Source organism: Acanthochromis polyacanthus, chromosome 1 (assembly GCF_021347895.1).
Source record: "Acanthochromis polyacanthus isolate Apoly-LR-REF ecotype Palm Island chromosome 1, KAUST_Apoly_ChrSc, whole genome shotgun sequence".
Classification (NCBI taxonomy): domain Eukaryota; kingdom Metazoa; phylum Chordata; class Actinopteri; family Pomacentridae; genus Acanthochromis; species Acanthochromis polyacanthus.
Genome location: NC_067113.1, coordinates 21028124 through 21047460, shown reverse-complemented (window position 1 = coordinate 21047460; position 19337 = coordinate 21028124). Strand labels below are relative to the sequence as shown.

General features: G+C 38.7%; 2 protein-coding genes across 4 annotated transcripts in view; both read right to left on the bottom strand.

Annotated features, from left to right (window-relative positions):
• cga (glycoprotein hormones, alpha polypeptide) overlaps nt 1-13933 on the bottom strand; it is a 121311-nt gene extending 107378 nt beyond the window's left edge. The window contains exon 1 of the mRNA XM_022196483.2: nt 13930-13933. The gene's annotated coding sequence lies outside the window, so the exon portion shown is untranslated. The remainder of the gene's footprint in view (nt 1-13929) is intronic.
• myo6b (myosin VIb) overlaps nt 2-19337 on the bottom strand; it is a 37346-nt gene continuing 18010 nt past the window's right edge. The window contains exons 16-33 of one of the 3 annotated variants that reach the window (XM_022197290.2): nt 19092-19219; nt 18156-18251; nt 17065-17235; nt 15704-15742; nt 15372-15465; nt 14524-14654; nt 14242-14319; nt 14001-14130; nt 13021-13111; nt 11739-11889; nt 10197-10405; nt 10024-10102; nt 8158-8318; nt 7988-8038; nt 5541-5644; nt 3490-3624; nt 2318-2536; nt 2-1520 (exon numbers count right to left, since the gene is read on the bottom strand). In XM_022197290.2, the coding sequence (XP_022052982.2) occupies nt 1321-1520; nt 2318-2536; nt 3490-3624; nt 5541-5644; nt 7988-8038; nt 8158-8318; nt 10024-10102; nt 10197-10405; nt 11739-11889; nt 13021-13111; nt 14001-14130; nt 14242-14319; nt 14524-14654; nt 15372-15465; nt 15704-15742; nt 17065-17235; nt 18156-18251; nt 19092-19219 (2267 nt within the window). In that variant the 3' untranslated portion in view covers nt 2-1320. Of the gene's footprint in view, nt 1521-2317; nt 2537-3489; nt 3625-5540; nt 5645-7987; nt 8039-8157; nt 8319-10023; nt 10103-10196; nt 10406-11738; nt 11890-13020; nt 13112-14000; nt 14131-14241; nt 14320-14523; nt 14655-15371; nt 15466-15703; nt 15743-16512; nt 16594-17064; nt 17236-18155; nt 18252-19091; nt 19220-19337 lie in introns of those variants that run through there. The other 2 variants (XM_051953651.1, XR_007944335.1) reach the window with 2 other exon arrangements.

Below are 19337 nucleotides of genomic sequence, written 5' to 3'. Positions count from 1 at the left end.
GAACAATCCAGGAATACGTTTATTTTCTACGGTATTCCAGTACGAAGGCCGACTTACAGCAGAAGAGGAAACATCTGACAGTGACTCAGCAGTTACAACACAGTCAGCTACAATACTTCTCAGTACGCAGGTGTGAGCATAAACAGAGGTTTAACTGCCAAATGAGATGATGGGAATGATCCTGCTCTAACCGACAGAAGAGTCAAGTAACCAGCTTAATAAAATATTGCATGAACAAACACACGTAACACACACACACACACACACACACACACACACACAAATTACATTATTGACTGTAAAACAACCCCAAACCCACAAAACTGCAAACATGAAAACATTTCCCTCCTGCATAACAAATTAGCAACAATACAAAAAAAAGTTTCCCTTTTGAAGAATCGCAAGAGTCAAGAGCGGTATACGCAGCAAGAAAATGACGAATGAGTACAAAGACTTGTTTTCAAAATGATTCTGAAAGAAAAAAATACATTCTACTGTTTTTTTCAGCAGCTGTTAGAAGATCTAAGACATTTATTGTAACTGCTGTTATGTCAAATCTGTAGTAGAGGATGAAAAATAGTATTAAAATCTTTCATAATTGACTTTAGATGCTATAATTTATACAAGTTATTCTCTTCGTATGACCTTCTATTCATGATTGTCAACCTTTAAGTGCTTAATGCAAATCTGAGAGAAAATCAGCAGCTGTTCTTTCATGTCGTGGAAAATCCAATTATTCCTACTAACACCAGATACATTCAGAGACTAAATGATAATTATAGTCTTAATATTCAGAAAGACCATAAAACATGACTTTATGGCTTCACAAGAGTCACACACCATTAACAGCATCTCTACACAGATTCTCAGGTTTCCCTGTCTAATAGATCATCCTTTTTGAAGACCGTTAAGGTTTCAGGTTTATAGCAGGAAAGGCTATGCACCAATTAAGACTTAGTGGTATAAAGATATTGCATTTTTTAAGGCTTCACGGTGGGATATTTCATTTGAGCAGAGATTACGAAAAAGACTAAATGCGAATGTCAAAACTACACCAATAAGGTGTTACACTGCAAAATGTAAAGATACTTTAAAAAAATGAAAATAAACAACATACAGGTAATTATAAAGATGTTTCATTGAATGAAACATTGAGAGCCTCATTCTGATTATTTCTCATCCCACACACCACAGGTACACCGTGCTGCTCTGCAATGTGCGTGTGTGTGTGTGTGTGTGTGTGTGTGTGTGTGCGCATCAGTGTCGTGTTTCGTTGTGCAGACCAAATTTGCGGCTGTAATCTAATCTTGCGGCTGTGGTTCACTTGAGGAGACTCTGAAGCATGGCGGTAGCGTGAGTTGGGCGGGCCTGCTTGTTCTCGATGGCTTTCTTCAGATACTGAATTCCATCACAGCGCTCCCAGATCTCTTCAAACTGCCTGGGCAGGATCTCCGCCCCTCTCTTCCTGGTCAGACCCGTCTCCTCCAGACTCAGCTCACACATCTCCATATCATCTTTACCTGATGGCATTAACAAGGAGAGAAGGGAGGTTTACTGACAATACGTACACTTAATATACTCACCAAACAACATTATACAAAGCTTATAAAGTGGCACTAAAACAGTTATGTGACGAGGTATTCTGAATGTAAGGTTTTTCTGCTTCCTTTGTTTTTATTTTAAGAAATTATTTATCCCTTTGTGTGTTGGATTATCTGAAAGTCAAAACAAGCAGCGACAAGATTTCCCATGCTGGATAATTTTTTTTTTAGCTTTTTTCCTAGACTTCCATCAATGCCTCAACATTTGGAAGTCTCACACGGTGTATAAAGGGATATGAAAGAAATATATTCCATTACAAAAATTGCTGCTTTGTGTCACATATTTTTTTCTAATAAAGCCTCCAAAATGGAACAATCTAAAAAAAAAAGAATGATTTTTATTATTGTTTTCTTTATTTGGTAGGGACAGTGCACATTAATGAACGCCCATTTGTTCAGAAATGGGTGTAAATATGCCGGGTTATAGCACAATGCTAATTTGAATCCGCAGTCCCCAAGGTAAAAAAAAAAACATAACAGTGACACATAAAACAATAAGTCACAATAAAAACACATTACAAAAAGTGCACAAAGAAAACATTTCGACTGAATTGCTCACAACTGCCCATGATGTGAGGTTGATAGGAATAAGTTTCGGTGGTCAGAAACCAATAATGTTGGGAACCACAGTAATGAATTTCTACATTTGTTGCCTTGAGATTAAGCAATCCAAATATGAATTTCTTAAAGCAAGACTTTGGTATAATATGACTCACCGGCAACCAACACGATCGGCCGTTTGTCTGGGTGAAGCTCCATCTGTCTGGCTATCCAGGGCCCATCAAAGTGGGCGTACCACCAGCCTTTCTTTTTATTCTGGGGGTCCTTGTACTGGTCAGCGGGCCGGATAAAAGGGATGCGGAAATAACGCTGCTGCCGGTTCATGGCCACTTCCTGATGCTGGGCTGTCATCGGAGGAGCTGGGTTCTGTTCAGCTGCAGAGTGCAATCATTAAAAACAGATTCGTATTCAGAATATATTGTTCTCTTTGCAGACCATTAAGCTCTCAGGTTTATAGCTAGAAAGACAATGCATCAATTAAATCGATCATGTTCAGACTAGCATCTGTTATTTGGATTAAAATAACCTTGTAATAGGTATAACACAGTAAGGAAGGAAGAGAAAGATTTGCAAACATACAAGATCAAAAACATCCAGGAAATGCAAAGGTGAATACTGGATGGAAAGGAACTTAAAGCAACTTTTAGGATCTTATGAAATGGCCTCGATAAGAGCACTGCTGCATCTGTAGAATCCAAGAACAGGATCCAAAAAGCTTTCAAGAGCTATCTTATCAAAACAGAAATGCAAAGAAATACGGTGAAAGTAGAAGTAACATCTAATGTTCCCACTGCCCATCAAACCCAATGCTTCTTTTAAAAATGAAAAAGAGGAGAAACTCAGTGCACCGGTGAGCTGCTTTAAGCAGCTAAATTTTATTTGTGTGTGTATTTGTGACACAGAGCACATGCTTGGTTGAGCTGAGAATGAAATGAGCAGAGCGAAGCTGTCATACTAGCAGCCACTGAACCTAACAAGGACTGGCTGGCAGTTACTTGCTAATTAGAACAAATATTTTTGACAGTCAGACAGCACGCAGCTGAATTTTTGGGCCTTGGTATTTCCGTAGCTAATTGAATGTTGGGAAACAGAAGCAGCTTATTTGAGTGCAGGTCATCTATCACTGCCAATGAAAGCGAGGGGTTAAAGTGGAGGAAATAAACATTTGTTACCTGTAACCTAATGTGCCACATGGGACTGCTAACTAGGAGTATGTGATGCAGACTGTATGAGAGTATGCAAATACATGCTTTATCCTTTTATGTAGCATTGCAATGAAGAAATGTAGAACAGCAGGATGATGCAGACAATAATGTTTCCTACTAACCATAGTCTAAGACAGATTTAGGAGCCCTCTGATCACTCCCGTCATCATTACGTTTCTTGTTCTTGGACTTCCATGCATGATAAACCTTCAGACGACGGTGGAACTCCTCTCTGCAGGCTGCCAGCAGCTCAATGTCTGCAAAATGACAGTAAATGCTCAAGGAATCACTGCAAGCACAAATGGGTGACACCAACGAATAATGAAATACAAAAGGATGAAATAGCATTTCTACGCATTGTGGACTGGTTGAAGATATTATATATAACTTTAAGTCAAAATCCAAATGTAGATAAATGAAATGAGATATTATGAGTTCAAAATATTCCAAAGAAACGAGTATTTTACATGTCTTGAAGAGGAAATTGCTGAAGGGATATTTCAACAATTTATTTATTATTAATTATTCATGATTTTCTTATTCTTTTTAAAAACACAAGTTCAACTTCAGGCAAAATGGGATTTGCTGAGGTCAACTGCACACCGACTCAATAATTAGTGATGCTAATCCACAAGTGCTAAAAAGATGGAAGAGCTCTGAGTAGACTGTCTTCTCAAAAATAAGTTTCAAACAGGAAAAGTGTTTTTCACTGTTTGGAGAAATGTGTTGTCTTGCCGAGAGTTAGATGACAAGTTTGCTACCACGCTCACATCTTTCCATTCAGTATGAAGCTGGATTCTCTGCTTGTTGCATAGCAGCCAGACAGTTGCTGCACCAACGAGAACTGGTTGTGCACATAAGACCAGTTAAAAGCACAGATAGATGTTTTCATACAGCTAAATCAAAAAGCCTACAAGATACTATGAGGTCATTGATGAGCCTTAGATGTGTTGCTAGGCAGATTTGGTTCCCTTTGTACACACATTAGCTAGTTTTTTCTCCCTACTGAGTGTGTATGCTAAGCTAAGCTAACTTGCTGCTGGTTGAAGCTACATATTCAACAAACCGCTTTTTAGAAGAAAGCACAGAAATATTGTTGAAATATTGATGAAATATTGTATGCAAGATATTTGGATAGATTTGCTATAATGACGTTTGTCTCATATTTACTGATATTTTAGAGTAGTCTAAGTAGTAAAAGGGTAGCATTAGTATTTTTTTTAATATACATATCACTAATAAAGCCAAACTAGCTAAAAACATTCATAAAATAAAGCATGATATATTGAATAACACTAGTTTGACGTTTCAAACTCCTATTAAAGCGCAAACTATCAGTCAATATAATGGGGAGCATGTGAGCTTATAATGTGTTGTCTTTGTGTTATTGAAATTTAAAGAAAAAGTAGTGTTTTTATTGGACATAAGGCTATAATCACTTAGACTTGAAGCACAGTTTTTTGGTAGCACCACCAACACTATCAAAGCAAATGGGTTCCACAAATTAGCCAGATGTCCTTGGAATCCCACAGGGGACATCAGAGTGTCTAACACTGATCAGAGTACTGTACACAGCGGCGATAATTGAGGCATCGGCAAAGGAGCCAGCAGAAAGGGATCTGCTTTTCATGCCGACTGAGGAGAGGGTTGGCTGGGAATGACTAGGAAGAGCAAAAGTCAGCCATCCTCCATAATGGTGATAATTTCCTCTCTCCATCACTAAAACACAAGCCGATGAGCCATAGCAGCTGTGGGAACGCACTCGCAACATCCTCGCATCATCATTTTTCAGGGGAAGACATCTTGTGTTCGCACTCTGTACAGCTGCAGTCTCTGCAGCTTTTTAACAGCCACTTTGGCAACTCCAAAAAGTGACTTAGAGAGAAATGACACAAAGAGCAGATGAAAAGCTTGTACAGAAAGCGATGTCGCTCCGTGGTTTTGGGTATCAAAAAGGCCAAAACATGAGCTGATGCTGAATTATTTAATGTGGGGGCTGAAAACTGTAAATAAATTTGGGATGAAGGAGGGAAAAGAGGTGCATCATGAATTTCACTGACGGCTCTAACACCTAAAATCTGCATGTAATGGTTGCTTCAGGGAACACAAACACTGTTTTGTTGATGGACACAGCATGCTACTGGCACGGGGTGTGTTCAAGTGCGTTTCTCACCACAGGAAGTGTTGATGACATCTCGCAGCTCAGCATACTTCCACTTGCTAAGGTCATACTTTTTCACACCGGCAGCAGCTTTAGTCGCCTGCACCTGAGGACCCCTATGGCAACAAACAGATGAACGAGGGTGAGAGAGAATAAATTAAAGAAAAGAATGTGAAGGTGTAGACAGGCAAGTGTGAAAAGATGAGAGAATAAGACACTAAAGGCTTTAGGTTTCTTACTTTCAACACTGAATATGATTAAAGTTTCACAATTCAAAGAGGTGTTAGTTTCTAAAAGTTCAGCAGAAGCAGAATATAATAATCCAGTACTATGAGCTTTACATAGAAAAAATCCACCGTGAATAACTGGAAATAAATGAACCACTGAAGAGGATGTACACTGGATGTAATCATTTCCAAGCATGGTGTGTTACTGTATTTAATTGACAGACAAAAGAAATGATTATCAGAGGAAAACTAGATTTATTGTGTATAGTAGCTTTAGTGACAAATGCCCTCATTGTCTCAGTTGAATAAATTCTTATTAGAAGCCAGTCAGCAGGAATGCTGAAGCAGAGTTTGTCAAAAGTTTCAACTCTATCGCTCTTATAATTTTTTATTAGTTTACTTCTACTGGCACTACAGTGTGTTTTGTAAAGCTTATGTTAACAGAAAAGACAGAATGCTGAAGAACAAAGTGTAAACATGCAGTACTTTATAAATACATCAAATTAATGCCAATTGGTGGAGTTTCAGCTGCTTAACAGAGCTCTGAGCTCAAGTCTCCGGCTTCCCTGCTGAGCTGAGACTGCTAATTCAATAATACCAAGGATTTGCCCCCTCTATTTACAGTTGGCATATCTGCTAATGTCTCTCAGTAGAAGACTGCTGATCTACAAAAAAATTAAACAGATTCAGGATCATTGTCATTCTGCCTGGGACATATGCCAATGTGATGATAAACCAAGGAAGAAGCTGTATTTTTCTTGGAGGAAGGGGAAAATGCAGGGGAAGTGAAGTGATAGCCAGGGCTGTGCTTTTGGCAGTAGGTAAATGAGAAATGAAAAGCAGGAAAAGGGAGATGACGGGAGGCTGGGGTCCTTTCGCTGCTACACCAGCTATGCTAGCCTGTATCTACCTCTACTGCTTGAAAGCTTTCATGTACTTAATCTCTGTGCTCTGCATAAGCAACACATGTTGTATTCTTCCCTGCAACAGATCTGCCGCTGGTTGTCAGAGCTCAGCTGACTCATAGGAGCAGTTAAAGACACCTGCAGCGTGGACCCTTGAGCCAACACTGAGAAGATAGCAGACTACTGGATCAAATGTAATTTGCTCACTGAAGCTGCAGATAAGGCCTGTATCAACTGTGGGAGAGCACTTCCTGGCTTTAAACACAGAGTAGTTGAGGAGATACGGTACTACAAATTATATTTAAACACATCTGAGTTAAAATAACTCTGAATCACCACATAGTGCACTACATTCTCTTGCCGCTGTTTTACTGTTTCACAAAATAAAAGGAAAAAAGTACTGACCATTGCATGTGCACTACTTTCTACCAAAAATACCACAATACAGTGTTACAATGACTCAAAAGTGTCTCAAACTTCAATTTGTAGTTCACTACACAGAAAACTAAAATCAAGTTATTGTAATGTATTGTATTGTAAACTACTTACTATTTATTATATAAGAGACAATAAATGAGTGATCAAGGGAGTGATTTTTCCCCGTCTCTTCATTCACACAAAATGTATGTCAACATTAGTGCTGAGCCTACGCTCAACAATAACGAATGAATATGGTGCAATTATGTACTTTACATGTCAGCAAAAAATTAATTGCGATCTGTTATCATTCAATAAATTAAAAGTCACTGATATCACCAGAGCCTAAACAATGAGGCACAGAAATGCAATGATAAAGTATACATATATATATAGAGCTAGAGATCAATAACATCTATCAAGTTTAATTAAATATGTATATGTAAATATCCAATATTTGAGGAGACATAGAGAAGTTGGTGATTCTGTTCTGTGTACCACGACAGTACAGACTGCAGACTGGCTTTCAGCACTGCAGACTCATGTGGAGCCAAACAAGATCACAGAAACTGAAATCATGTATCGTAAGTTCTCAACCATTTCTGATTTATGGTTTGGAGTACCATCATATTTCTGAATCACCAGTGATTACACATAATTAACCTCAGAATCACATCTCAGAATTTGTGTCACATAAAACAACACATATTGATCATCAAAAATTCGAATGCAGACTTTTTGTGAACGAGGATTAGACAATTTGACATGCAATTACAGTATAATCTTGAATATATTTAATGTAAGTGAGAGATTAAGGAGAAGATAGGGACTAAGGGAGTGAGTGAGTGACTATTGTTGGTTGGGTGCACTTGGACAGTGACGGGTATAGAAAGCTGTACTGATATCTTACATGGCTTTGGCTGAGTGTGAAGAAATAGGAAGACCTGTAAAAAACTCTTCACTGGGGAAAACACAGCAACAGGAAAAAGGCAGTTACCCATGTGTGTTTAGGTCAGCATCGCTGATATACTGTGCAACATGTGTATCATGCAAAAATATGCACTGCTTGTTATACTATACCTGCGCAGGGCTGCGTCCATCTGCGCCTCCTCAGTGATAAGCTCAGCCTCACTCTGAGCGATTCTCATGGCCAACTCCCTGTCTCTCCTCTCCTGCTCCAGTATGGCAGCATGCTGGACCTGCTCTTCACGCTCCAGAGCCAACTGGATTTCCAGCTCCGCCTGTAAACACACACACACATACACACCACTTAATGTTATTGCATAAAGTCTACATAAACCTAGTTCTCGTCAAAGTACTGATGCTGCCTCGTGTGCCAGACGGAGCTCTGCTGTGTGGCCAAGCCTGATTAGACCTATTCATCCAGTTTTTGAGCAGCTAATAAAGCTCTGCTGATCATTTGTCTAGACACAACAGGGCATACAATACACAAACAATTGTCTGTTTTAAGATTATTTTTGTTTGTTTTATGTCCCATATTGAAACTCACGGTTGTTATGCTGTAGTTTCATTGGATAGTATTAACAAAAAATAACAGTTTAATAAATCTACCTATCCATTTATATACTTAAATATGCTTATTCATCTCCTATCTTGTAATAGAAAGCCAGTAATGAAATCCACAATGGATACGTTTCACTGTGGACCTTTAAATATGAATAAATCTCCAGGTGAGAGGACTCTACATTATTCATTCTGTAGGATGGTCTAATCAGCAGCTGTGTGGACATGACCAGAGTGAAGCATGCAAACCAAAAGACCTTCAGCATATACTCTTTGGCACAATCCTTGTGATCCTTCACTCACATTTCTTACAAGAATCACAGTTGGAGTAACAAGAGCTTCAGAAGTTGTACAGGTCATTTGCATTGACAAATATTCATTCTATTACAGTTTATTGTAGGGACAACACCTGAGAAGTTTTCTTTAGAATGGTGTTTGCTGCAATAAATGCTGCATTATATTTCAGGAGACAGGAAAGCTGTGCTAGACTAACCTTTGACACAGCAGAGAACATGGAGCAAACGCCATCAAAGTCAAAGCAGACACCCAGAGAAACTTTGCTGGTACAGTTTGAGCCTTAGAGCTGCAGATAAACAAACTTTGCAAAGAGTCTCCTGAGACATGTGGCTTATGACAGCCTGGTGTCAACTGTCTCCCTACTAGACAGAAAAACAGCATGCAAATGCCCAACTGGTCTGTGGTGAATAAAAAAGGGAGTTTTCGATATAAAGGGGATGTGGTGTGAAAGGAACAGATGGATGAATGAATGAATGAATGAATGGTAAAGAAAGGTGAGACATTAAATGCAGAAATGAGGGAGAACAGTTGAGTGTAATGAAGAAATAAAGTGCTTCCTGAACCTGAAAAGACTCAGACAAAACCACAAGATAAAAAAGTCAATTTTTGGCATTGTTTCTTAGAATCAAATCATTAAAATCTGTTTTCTGCTGGCAGTGGTGTGGTAGATCGGTGGTATTTGCTCCGGGGCACCATAGTGTGCCTGACCCTGCATGTAACCCCAGTTTGTTAGGAAGAGATTGGTAAAAAGGTTGCATTGTGTTATACATCTTATCTCATTTTATCTACACCCAATATAATGTTCAGTTTATTGTATGTGTAGAAGCTGGAAACAGGGGAGAAACCATTTTAAGTTTATTACAATAGCAGGATTTGAAGGAGACTCCTATTCACTGCAGTGGAATAGGAGTCAATTTCCTCACTGAGGGTTATACAACCTTAGAGGAGATTGCAAGGAGTTCATCAGACCAATTCCATCTGCCCAAAGTAGATATTTGAAAAAGTGACGTGTCTTTTCAAATTCCGATTCTGGTGGGGAATTTGTCGATTATTTTCCCCATATTTCTGTCATAACTTTCAACAAAAAAGTGCCCAATAAAATATCACACTTTGGGAGGTGCAAACCTGCAAAACCTTGTCTTCCTCCTTTCTCTTTTTTCTGTCCTCCTCCTCCTGCTTTCTTTTCAGCTCCATCTCTGCTTTCCTGTAATGTTAAAAAAAATTAAACAACACTGACTGACAGCTCAACAGTCTTAAATCATTGGTTATTCTAATCTAATTAGTAACACATCACTTACAGACGTCTGTCCTCTTCCTCCTGTTTGCGCTGCTGCTCTTCCTTCTCCCTCCTCTTCTTCTCTTTGTCCATCTCCTCCTTGATGTGCTTCAGTCGCTCACTCTCTTCCTCCTCCTGCTTCTTCTTTTGCATGGAGGACAGCAGCTTCTCTGAGCGTTTCACCAGTCCCTGATACTCTGTGTCAATCTCCTTCCAAGTCATCACCGTGGCCTAGTGGGAAAGAGAATAAGAATGGCATGTCATGGTCAGGATGCAGGAGGAAGAAATACATTTCTTTATCCAACTGTCGAACTATCACATTTTTTTTCCTCAGTGGGCTGCTTTGAACATTATAACTACAAAACATTTAATAATGAAACTGATGAGATGCCCGCAGGTCTTTCTCGTTGGGATAAAGATGTGTCCTGTGCTGACTTTCAAGGAAAAAGAAATGATCAGGAAGTGGCAGACAGTCCAGTTACCCTCACTTGGCACATATTTCTGTTCCCATATCACAACTTTGTGGCAACAAGTAAGACACTGACTGACACTGTGTCTGTCATTTGCCTAGTGCAGCCACGATGCTCAATTCTCCACATACTTGTCAGACAATCAGCCAGGGGAGAAGAGGTCACCGTATTGTGAAGATTCATTAGAGTGAGTCTCTAACAGTGACATGGGGGGGGAAGATGACAAGGTCTTGTCCCCAACGTATATAAAGGTCTGAATGACAGTCATTGGCATCTCATGCATTATTCACACTGAGATGCCATGCCAGGAGCAATTTCTAAGTACTCAGAACTGCATAAGTGTCGACAGTGGGGATGCTAATAGGCTAACAGATGAGCATTGGGGAGGTGGAGCAACCGATTGGGGTACAGGAACCAAGAGTCACTGGCTCTTTAGTGTCAATCATGAAACCTTGAGGAACCCATAAGCACTTAAATCCTACTTGTTGACTGGGTACAGGTAACTAAAAAGTACAAAAAGAAAATGAACACTACTTGAGAATTCAGTACGAGGATGTCTGAATATCATGTGAGCGTATTTGCGACGATTTGCTGCACCTTGAGGGTCTAATAAAATGGGTGCTTATTGCAAAGGGACAGCTGGGATTTCACTAACCAAGTTTGATAATTTAGCAAAACAGCCTCACTAAATTAAATTATTGGCAAAGAGAGGATTCTTCTTCACCTAGCTCTTCTTTTTATCCCGAGGTGATTGAAAATATTGATTGTGAGACAAAGAATAAGAAAAGGGCACAGCACACTTAGGAAAGGCCATAGTGTGCAACACAAAAAGGAGGCTTCATCTACAAGGAGAAGACTGGATGTGCCAGAGCTACAAGCGCGATTGCAAAGAAGTCAGTCAGGATTCAAGCAACGTGCACCAAAAGATCTTGCCTACAGAAATACATATGAAACCGAACAATAAAAGGTACTATATACACCACAATGTTCAAAGTATATCATATTAAAAGCATGCGAACAACTGTAGACAATCACCAGAGTGTAAAAACCTTATACTGGATTGCTATAAGTGAACCTTTCTATCAGTGCCTCACCTTTATCTTTGCTAACAGAGTATCTATGGAGGTAGCCAGCTCCTGAACTTGTTTGGCCATCTCCTGTTTGCCCTCCTTCAGCCCGCTCACAACCTTGTTGAACCGTTCCATGTGTTTCTTCAAGTTCCGAACCTTCACCATACCATCAATTCTATGAGAGGAGAGAAAAATGCAAACTTACACATGAATATGCCATTATGAAATCAGAGAAGTTCAATTCAAAAGGCAACTAATTAAAACAAACTTATTACAGAAGTGACTTGGTGTAACTGAGGCATGTATTAAATATTATAAAATAAAAAAATATTTGTTCCCAGTTAAAATCCTGTGTCCTTGTTGTCCAAAAAATACTTTCATATTGAAATCCACTGATAATATTTATATTTTTAATAACTTGTCTTGAACTCAAGGGTGTAAACAAAAGGTAGTCTGATAAAATATCACTTTTTTTAAGCAGTTTACCCTGTCTATCATGCAGAATTGCCCTTGACCATTAGCGTATGAGTTGCAGATAATTATCATGCATCAGAAGTGTGTGTTTAGATCTGAGTTGCCAAAGGTGTGGCTTCATTCTAATTCATTATTTTTCCCCTACATTTTCCATTTCTAGGCTACAATGGCAGGTGAAATAGTTGCAGACAAAATCCAGCAATCATATAGCGTTTTATCATACCAAGCCATGCCCAATTTCCAGCAATTTAAATCCCCATCATAACTGCAAATCAATCATATATTTAGTTTCAGTCACAATTACATCACATTACACTGCTACTTTACTGTAACTTAAAAAAAAGTTTGATGGTAGCAGACATTTTATTCATTTCAGAGACACCTTAGCTACTTGTTTATATTTTTGGTTTTCACCTAAATATTTGAAACAGCAACTTCCATAGTGAACTACATGTATGAATGATGGCATAAAACATTTCTTGTGCACAAACTGCCACTCACAAAATCTAATTCTAAAAAGCTATCTGAAAACTGATCATCTGTGTGACTGCTTCTACCCAAACAGCAGGACACATAGTATTTCTCTAAGTGGTAAAGTGAGACTTTATGTCTTCACAGTCCACAGATGACATTCCAGATTGATTTGAAATCATAAATGCATGATGTGGGAAAGCCATCAAAACCCACCAAGCGTAAATGTGTTTAAATATAAAGCGCACAGAGAGTGCAGGTTCAATGAAAAAAGAGAGCAAAGACAAAGAATGATACATGTGTGTGAGAGGGAATGTGCCGTTGTGTGTCAGCTGGAGATAAAAAGCAGGAGGATGCTCACCGTGGCTTATGCTTCTTCTTACACAACCACATGCGGACAGTCTTTTGAATGTTAATGCAGGCCAAAGCTCTGTAGCTCATCTTGTTCTTGACTGTTGTTGGGGAGACAAAAGAAGCAACAAAGATGTACAAAAATATTTCCAGTAGAGATTAAAATGATATATAAAATGGAAACCTAAAAAGCCTATTCCTCAAAATAAATACCAACACAGTGAAAATACCTGACCTGGAAAGTTAAAGCTTAAATTATGATACGACTGCTCACAAATAACTCAAACTGCTATAGTCAGTGTTGTGGATCAGGCATGTACAAAACTAGTAACAGTGCACGATACACACTCTCTCTTTTACACTCACACACGCAAATGAAACAGCGATAATAAGGTGTTGAAATAATACGAAGGAAATAATAAATGACTACAACCAGAGGCATACATTTCCTCAGGGCGCTTTATGCAGGGAATGTGTGGTCAAGCAAAGGCAGTGCTCGGTCATAACTGTAATGTAATTTCATTTTATGCTTTCACACAAATAAGCAGAAGGCAGCCTGCACTTTGTTAAATGGTAGAAATCAATAGCTTGCCTGCTTTTAGAATACTATTCAATCTTGCCAGGGGCTGCTTCACTTAATATTCTCAAATAATGAATGCAAGTGTGAAATATCAGAAAGAAAGCACTGACTCAGGCCAGGTGGCAGCACAATGCCAGACACAAAATAGCACTAGGGGAGTAGTAATATACTGAAAAACAGAAGTGCTGAAGCAAAATGTTTAACTATGGCTTTATAAGGTGAAGGCAGTGTCAGATAGTTATTAGATATTTTTCAAATTTCTACAAGAAGTGTTCAATTATCACAACTTAAAAAAACAGCAAAATTAGATAAGCAATGTCCACTAGAGGAATCACAAACCAGATCGGAATTTGAAATAATAATGTTACAGATATTCCTGCTGGTGCATTACGTTAGTAGACTGAACCTACGCTTGATGACAGACAGGCAGCACCACTGGATCTTCTTCCACAGGCTGCAAATCAACCACTTGTTGACTTTCTGCAGCAGCTCCGCGAGGTGGTCTGGATCCGACTTCATGATCTGGTCAAACTCAGCGAACTGATGCACACATGCAGGCACAAATCAGTCTATTAGTCTTGTAATTTAGGGGATAATGGTATTCTCTAGAGCTAGTGTTACACATAATGACCTACAGCATCAATATTTTACCTTTCCAGGGCGGAAGAACACTCTTGTTAATCCAAACTTGAAGTCATTCTCATTTAGTCCCAGAGCTTTGAACAAAGCCTAGAAAGAAATGCATCCACATTCAGTGACACAGCAATATTGTACACATGGTAGGAATTTAGGCCACAAAAGTATTTATGCTTGTTAATCTTTTTCTAAATAGGTCAGTGTGTTTTTGTTTTTATTGGATTGAATACAACTAAAAAGGCTGCATGTTAAACAGATTAATGAATTATTTAAAATATTCAATTTGTGTAAGCCCACCTTGCAGAAGAGTCGTGGATTCAGTCGTGTAAGTTTAGCTGGCATATACTTTTTATACATGTTGTAGAGCTCATGGAAAGGGGCCCTGGAGGGAAAACCGCCCTGCATCAAATCCAACACCGACACCATACCTAAACACACAAAAAACGGTTTTGGAAGATGATTGTTGCTAGAAATTCAAATAATAGTCTATTGTGTGCATGTATCAGGAAAAAACTCAAACTCTACATGCTAAAACAATACTACTTTATGACAATCGCAATCAGAAATTTTACTGGAGAACCACACTGACTTCTGCATCCACATCAGTATAGCAATAGCAGTATGCACTGACTTCAAATTCCCAGCTTTAAGAATTTTTTATAGGTAATATGAAAAAACTTCCAGCCTTCTTATTAAATATTATTGTCAGTGCCCAAAATGGGCTTGGAGCAAACATTGCTGACTGAAAAACTGAACACGATGAGGTACGGTGTTAAACTACAATGAAATACGATTTAAAAAGTAAAATGGCTTTCTAGGCTTTTTCAGTTAAGTTTAACATAATTTAACCTTTGTGAGAAGCAGTAAGAGTAAATGTACATATTCTGCATATATATGTATTTCTTTCTTGGGAATGTCACAGTCACACATGAAAAGATACAAAAGGACGTTACAGTGTTGTTGTCAGTATCTTGCATTCCATCAAGGCCGTCAGTGTGAATGGGTTCAACCTGCTTATGCTGCTCAGTAGAGCCACATTAGCTCGACCAATCCTTTTTACATTACTCATTCTATGCATTATACAATGTGAATATAACTTTTACAATAATCTACACTACATATTGCACAGAGAGTTTTGTTCCTACCTGAACACTGCAGCTGTGAGAGAATCAGAGCTCCTTCAAACTGGTGGCTGACCATCCTCAGGTTGGGTTTCACGCAACGGATAAAACTTGATCCCTGCACACACAAGACTAATCAGGAAAAATGCTCTGACTCAGCATAGTAATACTCAGTCTGCACATACCATCTTTATAATTGGCATTTGAATAAAGCATGTATGTTGTTTATGTAGCAGTACTGCTAACGCATTCAGTGCATACCCTATTGGGTGATTTGTGCTCCACTGATACCGAGCAAGGAGCGAAAATGTTTTCTCAAAAATACACAAAGAAACTCCGACGTGAATTTCACTCACAGTGCTGCGAAGCTTCTCCAGAAGTAGGTTCAGTTGGGTCTGTGTGCACAATCAAACAAAAAGCACTGTTTAGTTATTTGTTTTAAATATGTATGTTGATCGTAGCGAAGAGAAGACGTGTGAAATGAGGCTCGAGTGCCACACATCCTGGTTAACATGTGAGCATAAAGCACAATCGTACATGACATTCATGCAAGGACAGAGTTACAATCAAGCACAAACAGCAATTATGCATAAACAGCAATCCATACAAGAAAATACTGTGCCTAAAGGAATGACTTAATGAATAAACAATGAAACAAATAATGATTTACTATCTCATTTAAAGCCCCTTCAGACTGCTAAAACATCTTACAATATTCACATAATGACTGCTCATTATGAAATATTTTTCTTTAGCATGCTTCCAACTGTGGAAAATGAAGACAAACAGTTATTAATATTTATTTATTTATTTATTACACATTCTAACTATTGGTGTCGTTCTGAAATACACACAGACTATCTTTGTGCTTGACTCAATGTGTCTGGTGAATCAGTGCTGATGGCCTAGAAGCATCATTAGCGATAAAGAAACCCAAGTCTGTTGAAAAAGATGGTGCACAAACACTGTTCACTTGATGGAAAAGATAGAACTCAACACAGTGAAAAAGCAGAGCAGCATATCTTAGTTGATGAGTACGACATGCAGCTGAAAGGTGTGTACTTCTGGCTCATTCAACACACTTGCAAAGAAAAGCCTGAGTGTCTCGTTCTTTCTTTCTCCTACTTCTTCAATGCCAATGTTTTCCACCTCATCTCTATTATACCTCAAGCTGACTTTATCCAGCTTTCTGCCCCAAGGAAGAATTTCTCGGAGGAAAACTGAAAGGAAAACTAAGAAGGGACCCCTGAATAAGAAGGGGAAATAAGAATGGGAAGAAGAAAAGGAGGAAAGTTATAGGAACAGTTCTGGAGGTTACACTTTGTTTACTTGTTACCATAAGCTTGGAAAAAAGCAAAGAACTTCTCATCACTTCTAATAAAGCAACCAATCAGTGCATGTAAATTTTGTAAATCAATATAGTGTGACTTTGGCAAAGTTGTTTGAAAAAAATATCAAATTAAGGTATTTTTATATGCCTTGGTCTACATGAGCAAAACAAAGGTGCATAAATTAAATAAAGCTACTGAAATTATAATTTGCTTGTCTTGCACAATAGCAGGCATTAGACTCAACAATAGCACCATGTATTGTCGCATTTAAGCGTTAAATTTACATTTATTGTCGTAATGCAGAAAAGAATTTTTATTCAGGTGTAGCTATGTCCAGGGACTTCTTCTAACAATCAAAAATGACAAGCTTCAACAGCTGTTCTCACCTTGAACTTGTTGCCGACGCTGATGAAGCTGAGCTTGCCAGCCTTCTGTTTGGTGTCCTTGGAAGTGTTGGAGTTCTCAAACAGCTCTCGAACAAATTTGTCTTTTGATTCACACACTAAGCTCTCCAAGGACATGTGGAGGGCATCGTTATTCTTCTCCACGAACCGAGTCTGTGAACACACACATGTATGCATGAACAATGACATTGTTGGACTGGATCTCACTGGTTCTTTTGGCATTGTATGCAAATAAGTGCTCACTCAGGCACCAACAGTACTACATTTCCAAATACCGAGATGATACTGCAATGCTAAGTTTACGTAAAATCCATATCGATACAAACACCTGTCATTCAGCAGAGATGGAATTTGTCAATCACCTAATTTTAAATGTAAAACATGTCATTTGTAGACTGTAACTTCAGCGGTGTGCTCCAGTCCTCTCTTCATACTCTGGAAATTTGCTGTCCTTGATCAGAGAAGTCTCTGTTTCAGCTGCATATTGATGGAAGATGCATTCAGAACCCCATTTCAATCCTTTCTATAACTATGTGTCAAAGTCAAAGTTAATGCAATTCATTCAGACTGAGGAGGAAATTGGTCTGAAAGGCAACACAAATCTTCAATCTTTTTTTTTTTTACAGGGATGAAAAGAATCTTTTGATGAACCCCATATGCTGTAGTCTGAACTATCCATCAGGCAGATGATACAGTTTTGACTGTGAGGATTCACTGTTAGTTTTTGTCACATATTGTATGAAAGCAACCTGAAAACATCAAGACTTTAGACTGCTTGCTGAGTGAAGCAAACTTTCGAGTGTGAAATTTTTCAGCATTTTCTAACATTTTATAGTTCAAACAAAGAATAAATAAATAACCAAACAATAGTCAGAAATCATCGATTCAACAATTAAAATAATTCCTAACTCCACACTTAAAATGTCATGCAGTTTGTTCCATTGGCTGTTCACTTATAACTACATAAGACACAGAATAATGAGAGCTATTTGCTGAAAACTATCCTCAGGCTGGATTCGATGACTATCCCCATGCCATAGCAGCGCCATGTAATAATCCGTGTCCAGAATTACCGTTTCATAACAGACTGCTCCGGCAAAGTGTCTGATGATAAAGCCCTCGTCATCCCGCAGGTTCCTGTGAACGGCCAACTTCGACTTCCTGGGAACCTAAGTGGGAGACATGAAAAGCAGCACAGTGCTAAAACACATGTATTGATTTCATGATACTTCTATGAATGAGTGTCTCTGCAGCAGAATTTTGTAAAGAGCGAAAGTTGGAAGAATGAAACATTAAGCTGAATGACACTCAGTGAGACCCCCCAAAAAGCCAGAGTTTCTGCAATGAATACAGCTATAATCCTACAAATGGTGTTTAGGTAATAAGTAGATATTTGACACATTTACTTGCATTACTTGAGATCATTTAAAATGGCACATTCACCTTGTCATCAAATGCCCTAATCATTAATTACTCTTGAGAAAAAAGCAAAAAAAACCAAAAAACCTTGTGAAAATCTAAAGCATAAATGTGAGCTCAGTATATCAAGCGATTTAGATTAAGGGAATGTTTTCATCCTATTAAAGGTATAGAATGGTTTTTATCTGAGGAATAATTGTTTCTACAGATGAGTGTGCTTGCAGCCGGCCATCTCTAATCTTACGCCCTGAATTGGTGTCAAGGCTACATTTCTGAAATGATTTCATGCTTGCAGAGATACAGGCGGCCACAAACAATAGCAGTAAAGCCAGAGACTGGGGGAGGGACTGGGACTGTGTGTCATTCATAAAACTGCTGCGACAAACACAAGGAGCAAACGTGATCACAATGAAAAAAGCAACGTGCTGCTACATCTCTCCAGTCTAACAAAAGAAGTTAGTGCACAAAGAAAGAGAACAATGGCAGAATACTCAAGAGAAAGCAAAGACAGAAGCAGAGCATGAACAAGAAACAGTGAGAGGAGAGCGAGGGAAGCGGAGGCAAAGTGAGCACAGCTAAAGAGGTCTGACCGTCAGTCTGAAGTGGTCTTTATGCTTGCTGTGAACAGCCAGGGCAAAGTGTTGGTCGCTGGGCTGAGGAAGACGGTTCTCTTCATCCAAAATGTCAAGGATTCCCACCAGCTTTGCTTCAACTAGATCTGGAGACAACAAATATTTAGTGATTAGACACAGTGTAAAGATTCACGTACAGCTCTAAAATAGACAGTGCCGCACGAGTACGAAAAGTAATATCCTAATACAAAATGCGGCTGCCTG